Here is a 19675-nt window from a genome sequence, read left to right as displayed (position 1 = left end):
CTCAGAACGATCTTCTTGACCCTAACCAGTCAGGCCTCAAGACGGGTCACTCAACCGAGACTGCTATTCTCTCTGTCACGAAGGTTCTCCGCTCTGCCAAAGCTGACTCCTCTCTCTCTCTCCTCTGTTCTCATCCTCCTAAATCTATCTGCTGCCTTCGACACCGTGAACCATCAGATCCAACTTTCTACCTTTTTAGAGGGTTCTGCCTTTCAGGCTTTGCACCCTCCTGGATTGCATCCTACCCGGCAAGCCGCTCCGACCAGGTTGTTGAGTGGATTTGAATCTGCACCACTTACTAGTGGTGTCCCCCAGGGCTTGGTTCTAGGCCCTCTCTTTTCTCTTCAAGTCACTCGTCTCTGTCATCCTCACATGGCCTCTCCTATCATTGCTAAGCGGATGACACTCAACTACTTTTATCCTCCCCCCCCCCCCCCCTTCTGACACCCAGGTGGCGACGCGCATCTCTGCGTGCCTGGCAGACATCTCAGCTTCATGTCGGCCCACCACTTGAACCTCGACAAAACAGAGCTGCTCTTCCTCTCTCCCGGGGAAGGTCTGCTCACTCCAAGACCCCCTGAAATGTATCCAGAGCGCCGCAGTCGCCTGGTGTCCCATGAATGTACTGACTGTGACTGGTCCACCTAGCTATCTGGAGATGAATGTACTGACTATGACTGGTCCACCTAGCTATCTGGAGATGAATGTACTGACTATGACTGGTCCACCTAGCTATCTGGAGATGAATGTACTGACTATGACTGGTCCACCTAGCTATCTGGAGATGAAGGTACTGACTAGGACTGGTCCACCTAGCTATCTGGAGATGAATGTACTGACTATGACTGGTCCACCTAGCTATCTGAAGATGAATGTACTGACTATGACTGGTCCACCTAGCTATCTGGAGATGAATGTACTGACTATGACTGGTCCACCTAGCTATCTGGAGATGAATGTACTGACTATGACTGGTCCACCTAGCTATCTGGAGATGAAGGTACTGACTAGGACTGGTCCACCTAGCTATCTGGAGATGAATGTACTGACTAGGACTGGTCCACCTAGCTATCTGAAGATGAATGTACTGACTATGACTGGTCCACCTAGCTATCTGGAGATGAATGTACTGACTAGGACTGGTCCACCTAGCTATCTGGAGATGAATGTACTGACTAGGACTGGTCCACCTAGCTATCTGGAGATGAATGCAATAACTGTAAGTCTCTCTAGATAAGAGCGTCTGCTAAATGACTGACATGTAAAACATTAGCCTGGTCCCAGATGGGAAAACATTAGCCTGGTCCCAGATGGAAAACATTAGCCTGGTCCCAGATGGAAAACATTAGCCTGGTCCCAGATGGAAAACATTAGCCTGGTCCCAGATGGAAAACATTAGCCTGGTCCCAGATGGAAAACATTAGCCCGGTCCCAGATGGAAAACATTAGCCCGGTCCCAGATGGAAAACATTAGCCCGGTCCCAGATGGAAAACATTAGCCCGGTCCCAGATGGAAAACATTAGCCCGGTCCCAGATGTTAAACATTAGCCCGGTCCCAGATGTTAAACATTAGCCCGGTCCCAGATGTTAAACATTAGCCCGGTCCCAGATGGAAAACATTAGCCCGGTCCCAGATGGAAAACATTAGCCCGGTCCCAGATGGATAACATTAGCTTGGTCCCAGATGTTAAACATTAGCCCGGTCCCAGATGTTAAACATTAGCCTGGTCCCAGATGGAAAACATTAGCCCGGTCCCAGATGGAAAACATTAGCCTGGTCCCAGATGGATAACATTAGCCTGGTCCCAGATGGATAACATTAGCCTGGTCCCAGATGGAAAACATTAGCCCGGTCCCAGATGGAAAACATTAGCCCGGTCCCAGATGGATAACATTAGCCTGGTCCCAGATGGAAAACATTAGCCTGGTCCCAGATGGAAAACATTAGCCCGGTCCCAGATGGATAACATTAGCCCGGTCCCAGATGGAAAACATTAGCCCGGTCCCAGATGGATAACATTAGCCCGGTCCCAGATGGAAAACATTAGCCCGGTCCCAGATGGAAAACATTAGCCTGGTCCCAGATGGAAAACATTAGCCTGGTCCCAGATGGAAAACATTAGCCCGGTCCCAGATGGAAAACATTAGCCTGGTCCCAGATGTTAAACATTAGCCCGGTCCCAGATGTTAAACATTAGCCCGGTCCCAGATGGGAAACATTAGCCCGGTCCCAGATGGAAAACATTAGCCCGGTCCCAGATGGAAAACATTAGCCCGGTCCCAGATGGAAAACATTAGCCCGGTGCTAGATGTTAAACATTAGCCTGGTCCCAGATGGAAAACATTAGCCCGGTGCTAGATGTTAAACATTAGCCTGGTCCCAGATGTTTGAGGTCTTGCCAACTCCTATGGTTTGTCATTACAATGACCGTTGGAGTGGGCAAGATTGTCCAAACCGCCCAGGCTCGCGAGGTCAACATGACAATTACCCAACAACTCAGAACACTCCAAATCAAACACCCATATTTACATTGTGTTCTGAGGAAGTCAGACTGCCCTACAATGTCTCTTACTGTGTAAATAATCTTGGGTTGTAATTCTATCCGGTGTTGTTGTGTTACTCCTAGGAATGTTTGTCCAAGCAAGGCCTTTCATGGTGTTATCTGTTTTAAAAACAAAATGGCCGGCTGGGAAATGGGCTTGAGACTGAAATGGCGCCGAGTAGACATGTTTTAATTGTGCCGAGTTGAGACACTCCTTTGAGGAGTCGTATGTATTATGTGAAGTGAGTTTTGTAATGGGCTAGCAGGTACGAGTAAACATGTTTTAATTGTGCCGAGTTGAGACTCCTTTGAGGAGTCGTATGTATTATGTGAAGTGAGAGTTTTGTAATGGGCTAGCAGGTACGAGTAAACATGTTTAAATGGACTACTATTTGCGTTTATTTTTTTAATATATTTTTTTAACAATAGGCTAAACCAATGATATCCAGGAGCCACGATGCAGGCTATATATATATATATATATATATATATATATATATATATATATATACTCCTCATTGAGTCTTTAAACCAGAACACGAGTTCAACCAGTTCATTCAGACAGCGTCTCTCTCTCCTATTGGTCTGCTTTTAGCAGCATCTCCATAGTTACCATCCCATAGTTACCGCTGCTAGCATGCTCCCAGGTCAACTGTCTGTTTAGAGAATTTGTCTATGTCCCCAAAAAGGCTCCCCCTTTCCCTATTTAGTGCACTACTTTTGACCCAGGGACCTTATCAAATGTAGTGCTCTATATCGGGGATAAGGGTGCTATTTGGGATGCACTCAATTTGCTTTTGTTAGCCGTCTAGCCGAGATGGTAATAACAAGGATTTGCATAGTCCATCCATAGGCTGCTGACTCTGTGAGCATTTGCCTTCTAGCTTTCCCACTGAGACGGCTTAGACCAGAACCAGTGTAGCATTGACCTGATGTTATGTAACTAGACCTGAAGGAGGACTTGAACATGTGTAGCATTGACCTGTTGGTATGTAACTAGACCTGAAGGAGGACTTGAACATGTGTAGCATTGACCTGATGTTATGTAACTAGACCTGAAGGAGGACTTGAACATGTGTAGCATTGACCTGATGTTATGTAACTAGACCTGAAGGAGGACTTGAACATGTGTAGCATTGACCTGATGTTATGTAACTAGACCTAAAGGAGGACTTGAACATGTGTAGCATTGACCTGTTGGTATGTAACTAGACCTAAAGGAGGACTTGAACATGTGTAGCATTGACCTGTTGGTATGTAACTAGACCTAAAGGAGGACTTGAACATGTGTAGCATTGACCTGTTGGTATGAAGGAACATTCCTCAGTCAGTCCATATGTTGTTATTCTATAGGGGGGCGAGAGGAGGGAGGAAGGTCCATATGTTGTTATTCTATAGGGGGCGAGAGGAGGGAGGAAGGTCCATATGTTGGGGATGTATCAGCCCTCATTATTCCATAGGGGGGCGAGAGGAGGGAGGAAGAAGAGTTAGGGGGGAGTTAGGAGGAAGAGGGGGGCTAGAGGAGGGAGGAAGGTCCATATGATGGATGTATCAGCTCTCATTATTCTATAGGATGGATGGAGAGAGAACTGCAGGGCAGGATGGGAGAGAGAACTGCAGGGCAGGATGGGAGAGAGAACTGCAGGGCAGGATGGGAGAGAGAACTGCAGGGCAGGATGGGAGAGAGAACTGCAGGGCAGGATGGGAGAGAGAACTGCAGGGCAGGATGGGAGAGAGAACTGCAGGGCAGGATGGGAGAGAGAACTGCAGGGCAGGATGGGAGAGAGAACTGCAGGGCAGGATGGGAGAGAGAACTGCAGGGCAGGATGGGAGAGAGAACTGCAGGGCAGGATGGGAGAGAGAACTGCAGGGCAGGATGGGAGAGAGAACTGCAGGGCAGGATGGGAGAGAGAACTGCAGGGCAGGATGGGAGAGAGAACTGCAGGGCAGGATGGGAGAGAGAACTGCAGGGCAGGATGGGAGAGAGAACTGCAGGGCAGGATGTGAGAGAGAACTGCAGGGCAGGATGTGAGAGAGAACTGCAGGGCAGGATGGAGAGAGAACTGCAGGGCAGGATGGGAGAGAGAACTGCAGGGCAGGATGGGAGAGAGAACTGCAGGGCAGGATGGAGAGAGAACTGCAGGGCAGGAGGGAGAGAGAACTGCAGGGCAGGATGGAGAGAGAACTGCAGGGCAGGATGGAGAGAGAACTGCAGGGCAGGATGGGAGAGAGAACTGCAGGGCAGGATGGTAATTGCATAACAGTGTCTCTCTTTGCTGTTCTCTTTGACTGCCCTCCTCCCCTGTTGGTTCGTGTGATTCCACGGCTCTTAAGTCATTTTATTAACGTGTTCCTCATCCCCCTCCGGTCTCTCCACCCGCCCCCCCGGTCCTTGCTCCCACCATCTGCACCTCTTGTTTGCCCAATGCTTGAGTTTGTCTGTAAGGCCAGGGTGGCTAGCAGTAGTAGAGACGGTCTAGGTCTCTAAGTAGACTAGTAGAAACCTAGACCCAGTCCCCAGAGGTCTTCAGCTGTAGTCTAAACCGAGGCCCAGTCCCCAGAGGGACATCTTGACTCTTCATAGCAGTGGTCTGTACTCTCTGTTTTTAATGCTGACATCTTGACTCTTCCTTCATAGCAGTGGTCTGTACTCTCTCTGTTTTTAATGTTGACATCTTGACTCTTCCTTCATAGCAGTGGTCTGTACTCTCTCTGTTTTTAATGTTGACATCTTGACCCTTCATAGCAGTGGTCTGTACTCTCTCTGTTTTTAATGCTGACATCTTGACTCTTCCTTCATAGCAGTGGTCTGTACTCTCTCTGTTTTTAATGTTGACATCTTGACTCTTCCTTCATAGCAGTGGTCTGTACTCTCTCTGTTTTTAATGTTGACATCTTGACCCTTCATAGCAGTGGTCTGTACTCTCTCTGTTTTTAATGTTGACATCTTGACTCTTCCTTCATAGCAGTGGTCTGTACTCTCTCTGTTTTTAATGCTGACATCTTGACTCTTCCTTCATAGCAGTGGTCTGTACTCTCTCTGTTTTTAATGTTGACATCTTGACTCTTCCTTCATAGCAGTGGTCTGTACTCTCTGTTTTTAATGCTGACATCTTGACTCTTCCTTCATAGCAGTGGTCTGTACTCTCTCTGTTTTTAATGTTGACATCTTGACTCTTCCTTCATAGCAGTGGTCTGTACTCTCTCTGTTTTTAATGCTGACATCTTGACTCTTCCTTCATAGCAGTGGTCTGTACTCTCTGTTTTTAATGTTGACATCTTGACATCTTCCTTCATAGCAGTGGTCTTTACTCTCTCTGTTTTTAATGCTGACATCTTGACTCTTCCTTCATAGCAGTGGTCTGTACTCTCTCTGTTTTTAATGTTGACATCTTGACTCTTCCTTCATAGCAGTGGTCTGTACTCTCTCTGTTTTTAATGTTGACATCTTGACTCTTCATAGCAGTGGTCTGTACTCTCTCTGTTTTTAACGTTGACATCTTGACTCTTCATAGCAGTGGTCTGTACTCTCTCTGTTTTTAATGTTGACATCTTGACTCTTCCTTCATAGCAGTGGTCTGCACTCTCTCTGTTTTTAATGTTGACATCTTGACTCTTCCTTCATAGCAGTGGTCTGTACTCTCTGTTTATAACGTTGACATCTTGACTCTTCCTTCATAGCAGTGGTCTGTACTCTCTCTGTTTTTAACGTTGACATCTTGACTCTTCATAGCAGTGGTCTGTACTCTCTCTGTTTTTAATGCTGACATCTTGACTCTTCATAGCAGTGGTCTGTACTCTCTCTGTTTTTAACGTTGACATCTTGACTCTTCATAGCAGTGGTCTGTACTCTCTCTGTTTTTAATGCTGACATCTTGACTCTTCATAGCAGTGGTCTGTACTCTCTCTGTTTTTAACGTTGACATCTTGACTCTTCATAGCAGTGGTCTGTACTCTCTCTGTTTTTAATGCTGACATCTTGACTCTTCCTTCATAGCAGTGGTCTGTACTCTCTGTTTATAACGTTGACATCTTGACTCTTCCTTCATAGCAGTGGTCTGTACTCTCTCTGTTTTTAACGTTGACATCTTGACTCTTCATAGCAGTGGTCTGTACTCTCTCTGTTTTTAATGTTGACATCTTGACTCTTCCTTCATAGCAGTGGTCTGTACTCTCTCTGTTTTTAATGTTGACATCTTGACTCTTCCTTCATAGCAGTGGTCTGTACTCTCTCTGTTTTTAATGCTGACATCTTGACTCTTCATAGCAGTGGTCTGTACTCTCTCTGTTTTTAATGTTGACATCTTGACTCTTCATAGCAGTGGTCTGTACTCTCTCTGTTTTTAATGTTGACATCTTGACTCTTCATAGCAGTGGTCTGTACTCTCTCTGTTTTTAATGCTGACATCTTGACTCTTCATAGCAGTGGTCTGTACTCTCTCTGTTTTTAATGTTGACATCTTGACTCTTCCTTCATAGCAGTGGTCTGTACTCTCTCTGTTTTTAATGTTGACATCTTGACTCTTCCTTCATAGCAGTGGTCTGTACTCTCTCTGTTTTTAATGTTGACATCTTGACTCTTCATAGCAGTGGTCTGTACTCTCTCTGTTTTTAATGCTGACATCTTGACTCTTCATAGCAGTGGTCTGTACTCTCTCTGTTTTTAATGCTGACATCTTGACTCTTCATAGCAGTGGTCTGTACTCTCTCTGTTTTTAATGTTGACATCTTGACTCTTCATAGCAGTGGTCTGTACTCTCTCTGTTTTTAACGTTGACATCTTGACTCTTCATAGCAGTGGTCTGTACTCTCTCTGTTTTTAATGCTGACATCTTGACTCTTCATAGCAGTGGTCTGTACTCTCTCTGTTTTTAATGCTGACATCTTGACTCTTCATAGCAGTGGTCTGTACTCTCTCTGTTTATAACGTTGACAGCTGAGAAGATGCTAGCCTGAGAACATGTTATGTGAACGTTAGTTATCGTCGACACAGATGTTTATATATAGAATTCCAACTGAGTTGTATAGTGTGTAGACTAGTACTACACTACTCAGTTGGGATTTTATAGACATCTCTGTAGACTGTTACTATATTTATAGGGGACAATGCACACACATCAATTTTACAATAATATAACATCCATGTAAGTGTGCCCGGGGTTAGCCAAAAGCTAATTAGCATCCGTAGTCCGAGGGCAGGTAATGGCCTTTACACAGCCACAAAACAACATACCATTACATCCAATAATATATATATAATTCTAACGACAACAGTCGACTTGCGTATTAGGAACCACAGCACAGGTTTGGATTGATTTTGAGTTATGTTTTCAATATAACAATATTAGGCCCCCTTCTGTTTACCATCTATATAAAATGATCTCCAACAAGTTAACTAGTTAAATAAATATTAAAATATATGTCAATAGTGAAAGGTTCTGAGGGAGCTACGGTGAAGTTTTGTCTTCAATTTAAAGTTGGTTGTAAAGATGAGTTCAGTTCCCTGCAAGAGAACCTGCACATTGAATCATTTAAATTATTATTTTGTCTCGTCTTTCTCTGCCTCTGACCTGTCTCATTTGCTCTCTGACCTCCCCCCTTCTCCCTCCTCCCCTCTCCCTCTCTCTCCCACCCCCTTCTCCCTCTCTCCCTCTCCCTCCCTCTCTCTCTCCCCTCTCTCTCTCTCTCCCCCTCTCTCTCTCTCTCTCTCTCTCTCTCTCCCCCTTCTCTCTCTCTCTCTCTCCCCCTCTCTCTCTCTCTCTCTCTCTCCCCTCTCTCTCTCTCTCTCTCTCCCCCTTCTCTCTCTCTCTCTCTCTCTCTCTCCCTCTCTCTCTCTCTCTCTCTCCCCCTTCTCTCTCTCTCTTCTCCCCCCCTTCTCTCTTTCTCCCCCTTCTCTCTCTCTTTCTCTCCCCCTTCTCTCTCTCTTTCTCCCCCCTTCTCTCTCTCTCCCTTACCTCCCAGGTTTGAACACTCTAAAGAAGACGTGCCGTCGCTGCCACCCCCTGCCTCCGCCTGCGCCCTTCTCACTCCTACGTCCCTCGCCGCCAGCGCTCCAGCCCCCGTTCCCAGTGGATCGGCGGGTGGTCAGTCGGCAGACGGCCCAGAGAACCCTCATGGATCAGGGGCAGGGGACTGGGTTATGGCGGCGGAGTTTGTACCAGGCCAGCCATACTATTGTGGAAGGGGTGAGTGTGTCTCAGAAGCTTGTGACAGAAGCCTACTTGTACATAATTACTTTATTATTATTATTATTGAAATTATTAGTTAAAGTGCCTTAACATGTAACACGTACCGATAGCAAGGTGCAGCCTGTCTGGTCCAGTCATTCAACGCGGTGGTCTTTACCACGTCGTGATTGCTGTCACACTGGCTGGTTCTCATTCAGGACCCAGGCTGCTAAAGCGTCTCTTAACCCCAGAGCCATGTTGTCTCCCTGTGATCTCCGGGGAAGTCTGAGGTTTGCGAGCATCAGCCTTTCAGTTGAAATTCTTCATCAATAAAGTGTACTGTCAAACTAATGTAGGGCTCAGTTCAGCTAGTGCAGGGTAGACAACCCTGTTCCTGGAGGGCTCCAGGTACCAACTAGGCACCACACCAGGGGTAGACAACCCTGTTCCTGGAGGGCTCCAGGTACCAACTAGGCACCACACCAGGGGTAGACAACCCTGTTCCTGGAGGGCTCCAGGTACCACACCAGGGGTAGACAACCCTGTTCCTGGAGGGCTCCAGGTACCACACCAGGGGTAGACAACCCTGTTCCTGGAGGGCCCCAGGTACCAACTAGGCACCACACCAGGGGTAGACAACCCTGTTCCTGGAGGGCTCCAGGTACCAACTAGGCACCACACCAGGGGTAGACAACCCTGTTCCTGGAGGGCTCCAGGTACCAACTAGCACCACACCAGGGGTAGACAACCCTGTTCCTGGAGGGCTCCAGGTACCACACCAGGGGTAGACAACCCTGGTCCTGGAGGGCTCCAGGTACCACACCAGGGGTAGACAACCCTGTTCCTGGAGGGCCCCAGGTACCACACCAGGGGTAGACAACCCTGTTCCTGGAGGGCCCCAGGTACCAACTAGGCACCACACCAGGGGTAGACAACCCTGTTCCTGGAGGGCTCCAGGTACCAACTAGGCACCACACCAGGGGTAGACAACCCTGTTCCTGGAGGGCTCCAGGTACCAACTAGGCACCACACCAGGGGTAGACAACCCTGTTCCTGGAGGGCTCCAGGTACCACACCAGGGGTAGACAACCCTGTTCCTGGAGGGCCCCAGGCACCACACCAGGGGTAGACAACCCTGTTCCTGGATGGCCCCAGGTACCAACTAGGCACCACACCAGGGGTAGACAACCCTGTTCCTGGAGGGCCCCAGGTACCAACTAGGCACCACACCAGGGGTAGACAACCCTGTTCCTGGAGGGCTCCAGGTACCAACTAGGCACCACACCAGGGGTAGACAATGTATTGCAATTTCCATCTGAATTTGATTAATCGTCCAGCCCTACTGGCTTCTACAAGGTGTGGAAAGCGTTCCACAGGGATGCTGGTCCCATGTTGACTCCAATGCTTCCACAGGGATGCTGGTCCCATGTTGACTCCAATGCTTCCACAGGGATGCTGGTCCCATGTTGACTCCAATGCTTCCACAGGGATGCTGGTCCCATGTTGACTCCAATGCTTCCCCAGGGATGCTGGTCCCATGTTGACTCCAATGCTTCCACAGGGATGCTGGTCCCATGTTGACTCCAATGCTTCCCCAGGGTTGCTGGTCCCATGTTGACTCCAATGCTTCCCCAGGGATGCTGGTCCCATGTTGACTCCAATGCTTCCACAGGGATGCTGGTCCCATGTTGACTCCAATGCTTCCCCACAGTTGTGTCAAGTTGTCTGGATGGTCTTTGGGTGGTGGATCATTCTTGACTCACACGGGAAACTGTTGAGCGCGGAAAAACCCAGCAGCGTTGCAGTTCTTGACTCTAACCGGTGCGCCTGGCACCTACTACCATACCCCGTTCAAAGGCACAGAAATATTTAGTCTTGTCCATTCACCCTCTAAATGGCACACATCACAATCCATTTCAAGACTTATTTTTATTTTATTTTTTAAACCACCTCTCTCCTCCCCTTCATCTACACTGATCGAAGTGGATTTAACAAGTGACGTCAATAAGGGATCATATCTTTCACCTGGTCAGTCTATGTCATGGAAAGGTGTTCCTAATGTTTTGTACACTGTGTGTATAGGGAATAGGGGGCTGTTTGGGACTGGTATCCTTAGCTAGCTCAACTGTGGAAGTGGAGGAGGAGAGCAAAGCTACGGTCAAAATGATACCCTAGTTACTACGGTCAAAATGACACCCTAGTTACTACGGTCAAAATGACACCCTAGTTACTACGGTCAAAATGACACCCTAGTTACTACGGTCAAAATGACACCCTAGTTACTACGGTCAAAATGACACCCTAGTTACTACGGTCAAAATGACACCCTAGTTACTACGGTCAAAAGGACACCCTAGTTACTACGGTCTTAATCCGTGCGCTCTGTACAGAATAGAGTTCCATTTGAGAGGCAGATGGTGTCCTTAGCTAGCCCAACTGCTGACAGGGTGAGTTTGTGCCAGTCTGTCAGGGTGTCCTTAGCTAGCCCAACTGCTGACAGGGTGAGTTTGTGCCAGTCTGTCAGGGTGTCCTCAGCTTGAGCCACTGATATGCCAACAGTGCCAGTCTGCCAACTTCTGCCATGTGGCCGGACGCGGTGTGAAATGAAAAGCCTTTATGGATGATTGGAATGTCCCTCCTGTCTCCCTGTAGCGATCAGTTTGTCCCTCCCCTCCTGTCTCCCTGTAGGATGGACATGATATACTGTCAGTCACCTACTAAGTCAATAAGACACTTTCAGTTTGTCCCTCTTCTCTCCCTGTAGGATGGACATGATATACTGTCAGTCACCTACTAAGTCAATAAGACACTTTCAGTTTGTCCCTCCTGTCTCCCTGTAGGATGGACATGATATACTGTCAGTCACCTACTAAGTCAATAAGACACTTTCAGTTTGTCCCTCTTCTCTCCCTGTAGGATGGACATGATGTACTGTCAGTCACCTACTAAGTCAATAAGACACGTTCTGTTTGTCCCTCCTGTCTCCCTGTAGGATGGACATGATATACTGTCAGTCACCTACTAAGTCAATAAGACACTTTCAGTTTGTCCCTCCTGTCTCCCTGTAGGATGGACATGATATACTGTCAGTCACCTACTAAGTTAATAAGACACGTTTTGTCCCTCCTGTCTCCCTGTAGGATGGACATTGTCCCTCCACTTTCAGTTTGTCTCCCTGTAGGATGGACATGATATACTGTCAGTCACCTACTAAGTCAATAAGACACGTTCAGTTTGTCCTCCTGTCTCCCTGTAGGATGGACATGATATACTGTCAGTCACCTACTAAGTCAATAAGACACGTTCTGTTTGTCCCTCCTGTCTCCCTGTAGGATGGACATGATGTACTGTCAGTCACCTACTAAGTCGGTACTTTTGGCCCCTGTGGGCACCGGTCAGAATTATGTCTCTATATGGGAAATGGGGGTGCCATCTTGGAATACCCAGAATCCCCTTTCTGTTTGGTCTGCTGCCAAATGCTCCTCAATCCAGTCTCCCATTGAGCAGGTGTATTTTTCTGTGAGTGAGTGAGTGAGTGAGTGGGTGAGTGAGTGGGTGGGTGGGTGAGTGGGTGAGTGGGTGAGTGGGTGGGTGAGTGAGTGGGTGAGTGGGTGGGTGGGTGAGTGAGTGAGTGAGTGGGTGGAGAGGGCGACTTCTGGTTGATTTTGTTTCCTTTTGGGGGCATTTTAGCATCTTTTTATTTACAAGTTGGTTTATAGGACCACCAGACTCATGAGGTAAATAAATGACACCATTTTGTTGGCGCCAAGTCGATGACTGTTTCCATGTGTCTTAAATCAGGGTGTGTGTCTGGCTCGCTCACCTCTCTCCCCTCTCCTCTTCCCCCTCCCTCGTCAGACCCGGTGAAGTCTGAAGGCTCGGGGATGAGTCCTCTGATGGAGCGAGAGAAAGACCCGGCGGGAGACGATAAGGAGTTGAGGAAGACTCTGTGTCCCTACGCCGCCATGGGGGAGTGTCGCTACGGACTAAACTGTGCCTATCTCCACGGCGACGTGTGTGACATGTGCGGTCTGCAGGTGCTCCATCCCTTCAACGACGCACAGCGATCAGAACACACCAAGGTAACGGTCCTGTCAACACACGCCCCCTCCATCAGAACACACCTGTACCTGTCAACACACGCCCCTCCATCAGAACACACCCCTCCATCAGAACACACCCCTCCATCAGAACACACCTGTACCTGTCAACACACGCCCCCTCCATCAGAACACATCTGTACCTGTCAACACACGCCCCCTCCATCAGAACACACCTGTACCTGTCAACACACGCCCCTCCATCAGAACACACCTGTACCTGTCAACACACGCCCCTCCATCAGAACACACCTGTACCTGTCAACACACCATCAGAACACACCTCCATCAGAACACACCTGTACCTGTCAACACACGCCCCTCCATCAGAACACACCTGTACCTGTCAACACACGCCCCTCCATCAGAACACACCTGTACCTGTCAACACACGCCCTCCATCAGAACACACCTGTACCTGTCAACACACGCCCTCCATCAGAACACACCTGTACCTGTCAACACACACCTGTACCTGTCAACCTCCATCAGAACACACCTGTACCTGTCAACACACGCCCCTCCATCAGAACACACTGTACTGTCAACACACGCCCTCCATCAGAACTGTCCTGTCAACACACGCCCCTCCATCAGAACACACCTGTACCTGTCAACACACACGCACACCTCCATCCATCAGAACACACCTGTACCTGTCAACACACGCCCCTCCATCGAACACACCTGTACCTGTCAACACACGCCCCTCCATCAGAACACACCTGTACCTGTCAACACACGCCCTCCATCAGAACACACCTGTACCTGTCAACACACGCCCCTCCATCAGAACACACCTGTACCTGTCAACACACGCCCCTCCATCAGAACACACCTGTACCTGTCAACACACGCCCTCCATCAGAACACACCTGTACCTGTCAACACACGCTCCATCAGAACACACGCCCACACGCCCTCCATCAGAACACACCTGTACCTGTCAAACACACGCCCCCGTCCATCCAGAACACACCTGTACCTGTCAACACACGCCCCCGTCCATCAGAACACACCCCTCCATCAGAACACACCTGCCTGTCAACACACACCCTCCATCAGAACACACCTGTACCTGTCAACACACACCCTTCCATCCATCAGAACACACCTGTACCTGTCAACACACACCCCCCATCAGAACACACCAGAACACACCTGTACCACCTGTGTCAACACACGCCCCTCCATCAGAACACACCTGTACCTGTCAACACACGCCCCTCCATCAGAACACACCTGTACCTGTCAACACACGCCCTCCATCAGAACACACCTGTACCTGTCAACACACGCCCATCAGAACACACGCCCTCCATCAGAACACACCTGTACCTGTCAACACACGCCCCTCCATCAGAACACACCTGTACCTGTCAACACACGCCCCTCCATCAGAACACACCTGTACCTGTCAACACACGCCCCTCCATCAGAACACACCTGTACCTGTCAACACACGCCCCTCCATCAGAACACACCTGTACCTGTCAACACACGCCCCCTCCATCAGAACACACCTGTACCTGTCAACACACGCCCTCCATCAGAACACACCTGTACCTGTCAACACACGCCCATCAGAACACCCCTCCATCAGAACACACCTGTACCTGTCAACACACACCCTCCATCAGAACACACCTGTACCTGTCCATCAGAACACACCTGTACCTGTCTCCATCAGAACACACCTGTACCTGTCAACACACGCCTTCCATCAGAACACACCTGTACCTGTCAACACACGCTCCCATCAGAACACACCTGTACCTGTCAACACACGCCCCCTCCATCAGAACACACCCTGTCAACACACGCCTGAACACACCTGTACCTGTCAACACACGCCCCTCCATCAGAACACACCTGTACCTGTCAACACACGCCCCTCCATCAGAACACACCTGTACCTGTCAACACACACGAACACCCTGTCCACACGCCTCCATCAGAACACACCTGTACCTGTCAACACACGCCCCAGAACACACCCTCCATCAGAACACACCTGTACCTGTCAACACACGCCCCTCCATCAGAACACACCTGTACCTGTCAACACACGCCCCCTCCATCAGAACACACCTGTACCTGTCAACACACGCCCCTCCATCAGAACACACCTGTACCTGTCAACACACACCTCCATCAGAACACACCTGTGAGGCGTTAATCAATGAACACACCTGTGTGTCAACACACACCTCCTCAGAACACACCTTACTGTCAACACACCTGTACCTGTCAACACACGCCTCCATCAGAACACACCTGTACCTGTCAACACACGACCTCCATCAGAACACACCTGTACCTGGTTAACACACACTTCCATCCCCACCTGTACCTGTCAACACACGCATTATCAGAACACACCTGTACCTGTCAACACACGACCCTCCATCAGAACACACCTGTACCTTCAACAATGCATTATCAGAACACACCTGTACCTGTCAACACACGACCCCCATCAGAACACACACCCCTGCATCATAACACACCTGTACCTGTCAACACACACCCTCCATCAGAACACACCTATACCTGGTTAGCACACGCCCCTTCAGAACACACCCCTTCATCAGAACACACCTGTACCTGTCAACACACGCCCTTCATCAGAACACACCTATACCTGTCAACACACGCCCCCAGGCTTCATCAGAACACACCTATACCTTTCAACACACCCCCAGGCATCAGAACACACCTGTACCTGTCAACACACGCCCCTCCATCAGAACACACCTGTACCTGTCAACACACACATTCCATCAGAACTACACCTGTAGTATGTCAACACACGCCCTCCATCAGAATGCACCTGTACCTGTCAACACACCTCCATCAGAACACACCCCAGGCTTCAACACACACCCCTCCATGGTTACCTATACCTGTCAACACACCCCCCAGGCCTGTACATAACACACGCCCTCCATCAGAACACACCTGTACCTGTCAACACACCCCTCCATCAGAACACACCTGTACCATCAGAACACACGCTGTACCATCAGAACACACGCCCTCCATCAGAACACACCTATACCTGTCATCCACGCCCATCAGGCTTCATAATGCACACCTGTACCTGTACCTTTAGTACGCCCCCCATCAGAACACACCTATAGTGTCAACACACGCCCCCATCAGAACACATTATAGTGGTTAACACACGCCTCCATCAGAACACACCTGTACCTGTCAACACACGCATTATAATGAACACACCTGTACCTGTCAACACACGCCCAGGCTTCAGAACACACCTGTAGTGGTTAACATACCTTAGTATCCCACCCATCATAATGCACCTGTACCTATCCGTCAGAACACACCTGTACCTGTCAGTACCCCGCCCCCCAGGCTTCATAACACACGCCTCCGTCAGAACACACCTGGTTAACACACCTTTCAGAACACACCTGTACCTGTCAACACACGCCCATCAGAACACACCTATAGTGTCAACACACGCTTCCATCAGAACACACCTGGCTTCCATCAGAACACACCTGTACCTGTCAACACACGCCCTCCATCAGAACACACCTGTACCTGTCAACACACGCCCCCATCAGAACACATCAGTGGTTAGCTGTCAACACACGCCTCCATCAGAACACACTGTACCTGTCAACACACGCCTTCCATCAGAACACACCCACATCAGAACACACTGTCCTGTCAACACACGCCCTCCATCAGAACACAATATCAGAACACACTGTACTCTGCCAACACACCTCAGAACACACCTACCTGTAACACACGCCCTCCATCAGAATGCATTATAGTGTTAACTACACGCCTTCAGAACACAGCTGTACCTGTCAACACACGCCCCTCCATCAGAACACACCTGTACCTGTCAACACACGCCCCCATCAGAACACACCTATACCTGTCAACACACGCTTTAGTACACACGCCCTCCATCAGAACACACCTGTATAACACACCCCTCCATCAGAACACACCTATACCTGTCAACACACGCCCCTCCATCAGAACACACCCTCCTTCATCAGAACACACCTGTACCTGTCAACACACGCCTCCCATCAGAACACACCTGTACCTGTCAACACACGCTTCAGAACACACCCCTGTCAGAACACTGTCAACACACGTATCCATCAGAACACACCTGTATGTCATTACGAACACACCCCCTCCATCAGAACACACCTGTACCTGTCAACACACGCCCATCAGCTCCATCAGAACACACCTGTACCTGTCAACACACGCCCTCCATCAGAACACACCTGTACCTGTCAACACACGCTTTCAGAACACACCTCCCCCAACCAGGCTCCATCAGAACACACCTGTACCTGTCAACACACGCTTCCATCAGAACACACCTGTACTTCAACACACGCCCATCAGAACACACCTGTACCTTTCAACACACGCCCCCATCAGAACTTCCATCAGAACACACCTGTACCTAACACACGCTATCACACACCTGTCAACACACGCCCATCAGAATGCACACCTGTACCTGTCAACACACGCCCTCCATTCATAACACACCTATACCTGTCAACACACGCCCTCCATCAGAACACACCCCACACGGCTTCAGAACACACCTATACCTGTTTAACACACGCCCTCCATCAGAACACACCTGTACCTGTCAAACACACGCCCCTCCATCAGAACACACCTGTACCTGTCAACACACGCCCCTCCATCAGAACACACCTGTACCTGTCAACACACGCCCTCCATCAGAACACACCTGTACCTGTTAACACACACCCTCCATAGAACACACCTGTACCTGTCATAATGCCCCTCCATCAGAACACACCTGTACCATGTCAACACACGCCCTCCAGGCTCAGAATGCACCTGTACCTGTCAACACACGACCCTCCACCCCCAGAACACACCTGTACCTGTCAACACACGACCCTCCATCAGAACACACCTGTAGGCTGTCATAATGCACCCTCCATCAGAACACACCTGTACCTGTCAACACACGCCCCCCGTCATAATGCACCTGTACCTGTCAACACACGACCTTCCATCAGAACACACCAAGGTCAAATCAAGATGCATTTGTGAGGGTTAGCCAATGTAACCTGTGTGGTACTTAGTCTCCTTGTTTTACTGTCAGATACTGTATTTATATATTACGGTCTCCCCCAGGCTTCATAATGCATTATAGTGGTTAGCTATACCTTTAGTATCCCCCAGGCTTCATAATGCATTAGTGGTTAGCTATACCTTTAGAACCCCCCCCAGGCTTCATAATGCATTAGTGGTTAGCTATACCCTTAGTACCCCCCCAGGCTTCATAATGCATTAGTGTTTAGCTAGACCCTTAGTATCCCCCCAGGCTTCATAATGCATTATAGTGGTTAGCTATACCTTTAGTATCCCCCCAGGCTTCATAATGCATTATAGTGGTTAGCTATACCTTTAGTATTCCCCCCAGGCTTCATAATGCATTATAGTGGTTAGCTATACCTTTAGTATCCCCCCCAGGCTTCATAATGCATTATAGTGGTTAGGGCTATACCTTTAGTATTCCCCCAGGCTTCATAATGCATTATAGTGGTTAGCTATACCTTAGTATCCCCCCAGGCTTCATAATGCATTATAGTGGTTAGCTATACTTTAGTATTCCCCCCCAGGCTTCATAATGCATTATAGTGGTTAGCTATACCTTAGTATCCCCCCCAGGCTTCATAATGCATTATAGTGGTTAGCTATACCCTTAGTATTCCCCCCAGGCTTCATAATGCATTATAGTGGTTAGCTATACCTTTAGTATCCCCCCAGGCTTCATAATGCATTATAGTGGTTAGCTATACCTTTAGTATCCCCCAGGCTTCATAATGCATTAGTGGTTAGCTATACCTTTAGTACCCCCCAGGCTTCATAATGCATTATAGTGGTTAGCTATACCTTTGTTGTTCCTCTTCAGGCTTGCATCGAGGCCCATGAGAAGGACATGGAGCTGTCGTTTGCCATCCAGCGCAGTAAGGACATGCAGTGTGGCGTGTGTATGGAGGTGGTGTTTGACAAGGCCAACCCAGTGAGAGACGTTTTCATCCTGTCCAACTGCTGCCACTGCTACTGCCTCAAGTGCATCCGCAAGTGGAGGAGCGCCAAGACGTTCGAGAGCAAGATCATCAAGTAAGGAAGTAGTTATTATCCCGAGGGACAAGATAATCAAGTAAGGAAGTAGTTATTATCCCGAGGACAAGATAATCAAGTAAGGAAGTAGTTATTATCCCGAGGGACAAGATAATCAAGTAAGGAAGTAGTTATTATCCCGAGGGACAAGATAATCAAGTAAGGAAGTAGTTATTATTATCCCGAGGGACAAGATCATCAAGTAAGGAAGTAGTTATTATCCCGAGGACAATTACTTTTGCAGCACGTAGTAAAAAAGACCATACAATGAACACATGACAATAAATATAGACCTAAAACCAAAGCAGTGTATGCTGCAATATGTAGACAATACTACTACAGCTTATTGAGGTAGACAATACTACTACAGCTTATTGAGGAAGATGAGACTACTACAGCTTATTGAGGAAGATGAGACTACTACAGCTTATTGAGGTAGACAATACTACTACAGCTTATTGAGGTAGACGAGACTACTACAGCTTATTGAGGTAGACGAGGTACTACTACAGCTTATTGAGGAAGACGAGACTACTACAGCTTATTGAGGAAGATGAGACTACTACAGCTTATTGAGGTAGACGAGACGACTACAGCTTATTGAGGAAGATGAGACTACTACAGCTTATTGAGGAAGATGAGACTACTACAGCTTATTGAGGAAGATGAGACGACTACAGCTTATTG

At 48.5% G+C, this 19675-nt stretch overlaps 1 protein-coding gene across 1 annotated transcript; it reads left to right on the top strand.

Annotated features, from left to right (window-relative positions):
* Positions 1 to 495: 495 nt before the first annotated feature.
* On the top strand, positions 496 to 18992 carry LOC135534530 (probable E3 ubiquitin-protein ligase makorin-1). Its single transcript, XM_064961489.1, has 4 exons — positions 496 to 584; positions 8506 to 8729; positions 12570 to 12793; positions 18777 to 18992. The coding sequence occupies exons 1-4, from the start codon at positions 496 to 498 to the stop codon at positions 18990 to 18992; spliced, it is 753 nt and encodes a 250-aa protein (XP_064817561.1).
* Positions 18993 to 19675: the final 683 nt, after the last annotated feature.

Source organism: Oncorhynchus masou, unplaced genomic scaffold, assembly GCF_036934945.1.
Source record: "Oncorhynchus masou masou isolate Uvic2021 unplaced genomic scaffold, UVic_Omas_1.1 unplaced_scaffold_3528, whole genome shotgun sequence".
NCBI classification, from domain to species: domain Eukaryota; kingdom Metazoa; phylum Chordata; class Actinopteri; order Salmoniformes; family Salmonidae; genus Oncorhynchus; species Oncorhynchus masou.
The sequence above is the reverse complement of the archived record's forward strand: the minus strand, read 5'-3'. Positions and strand labels throughout refer to the sequence as shown.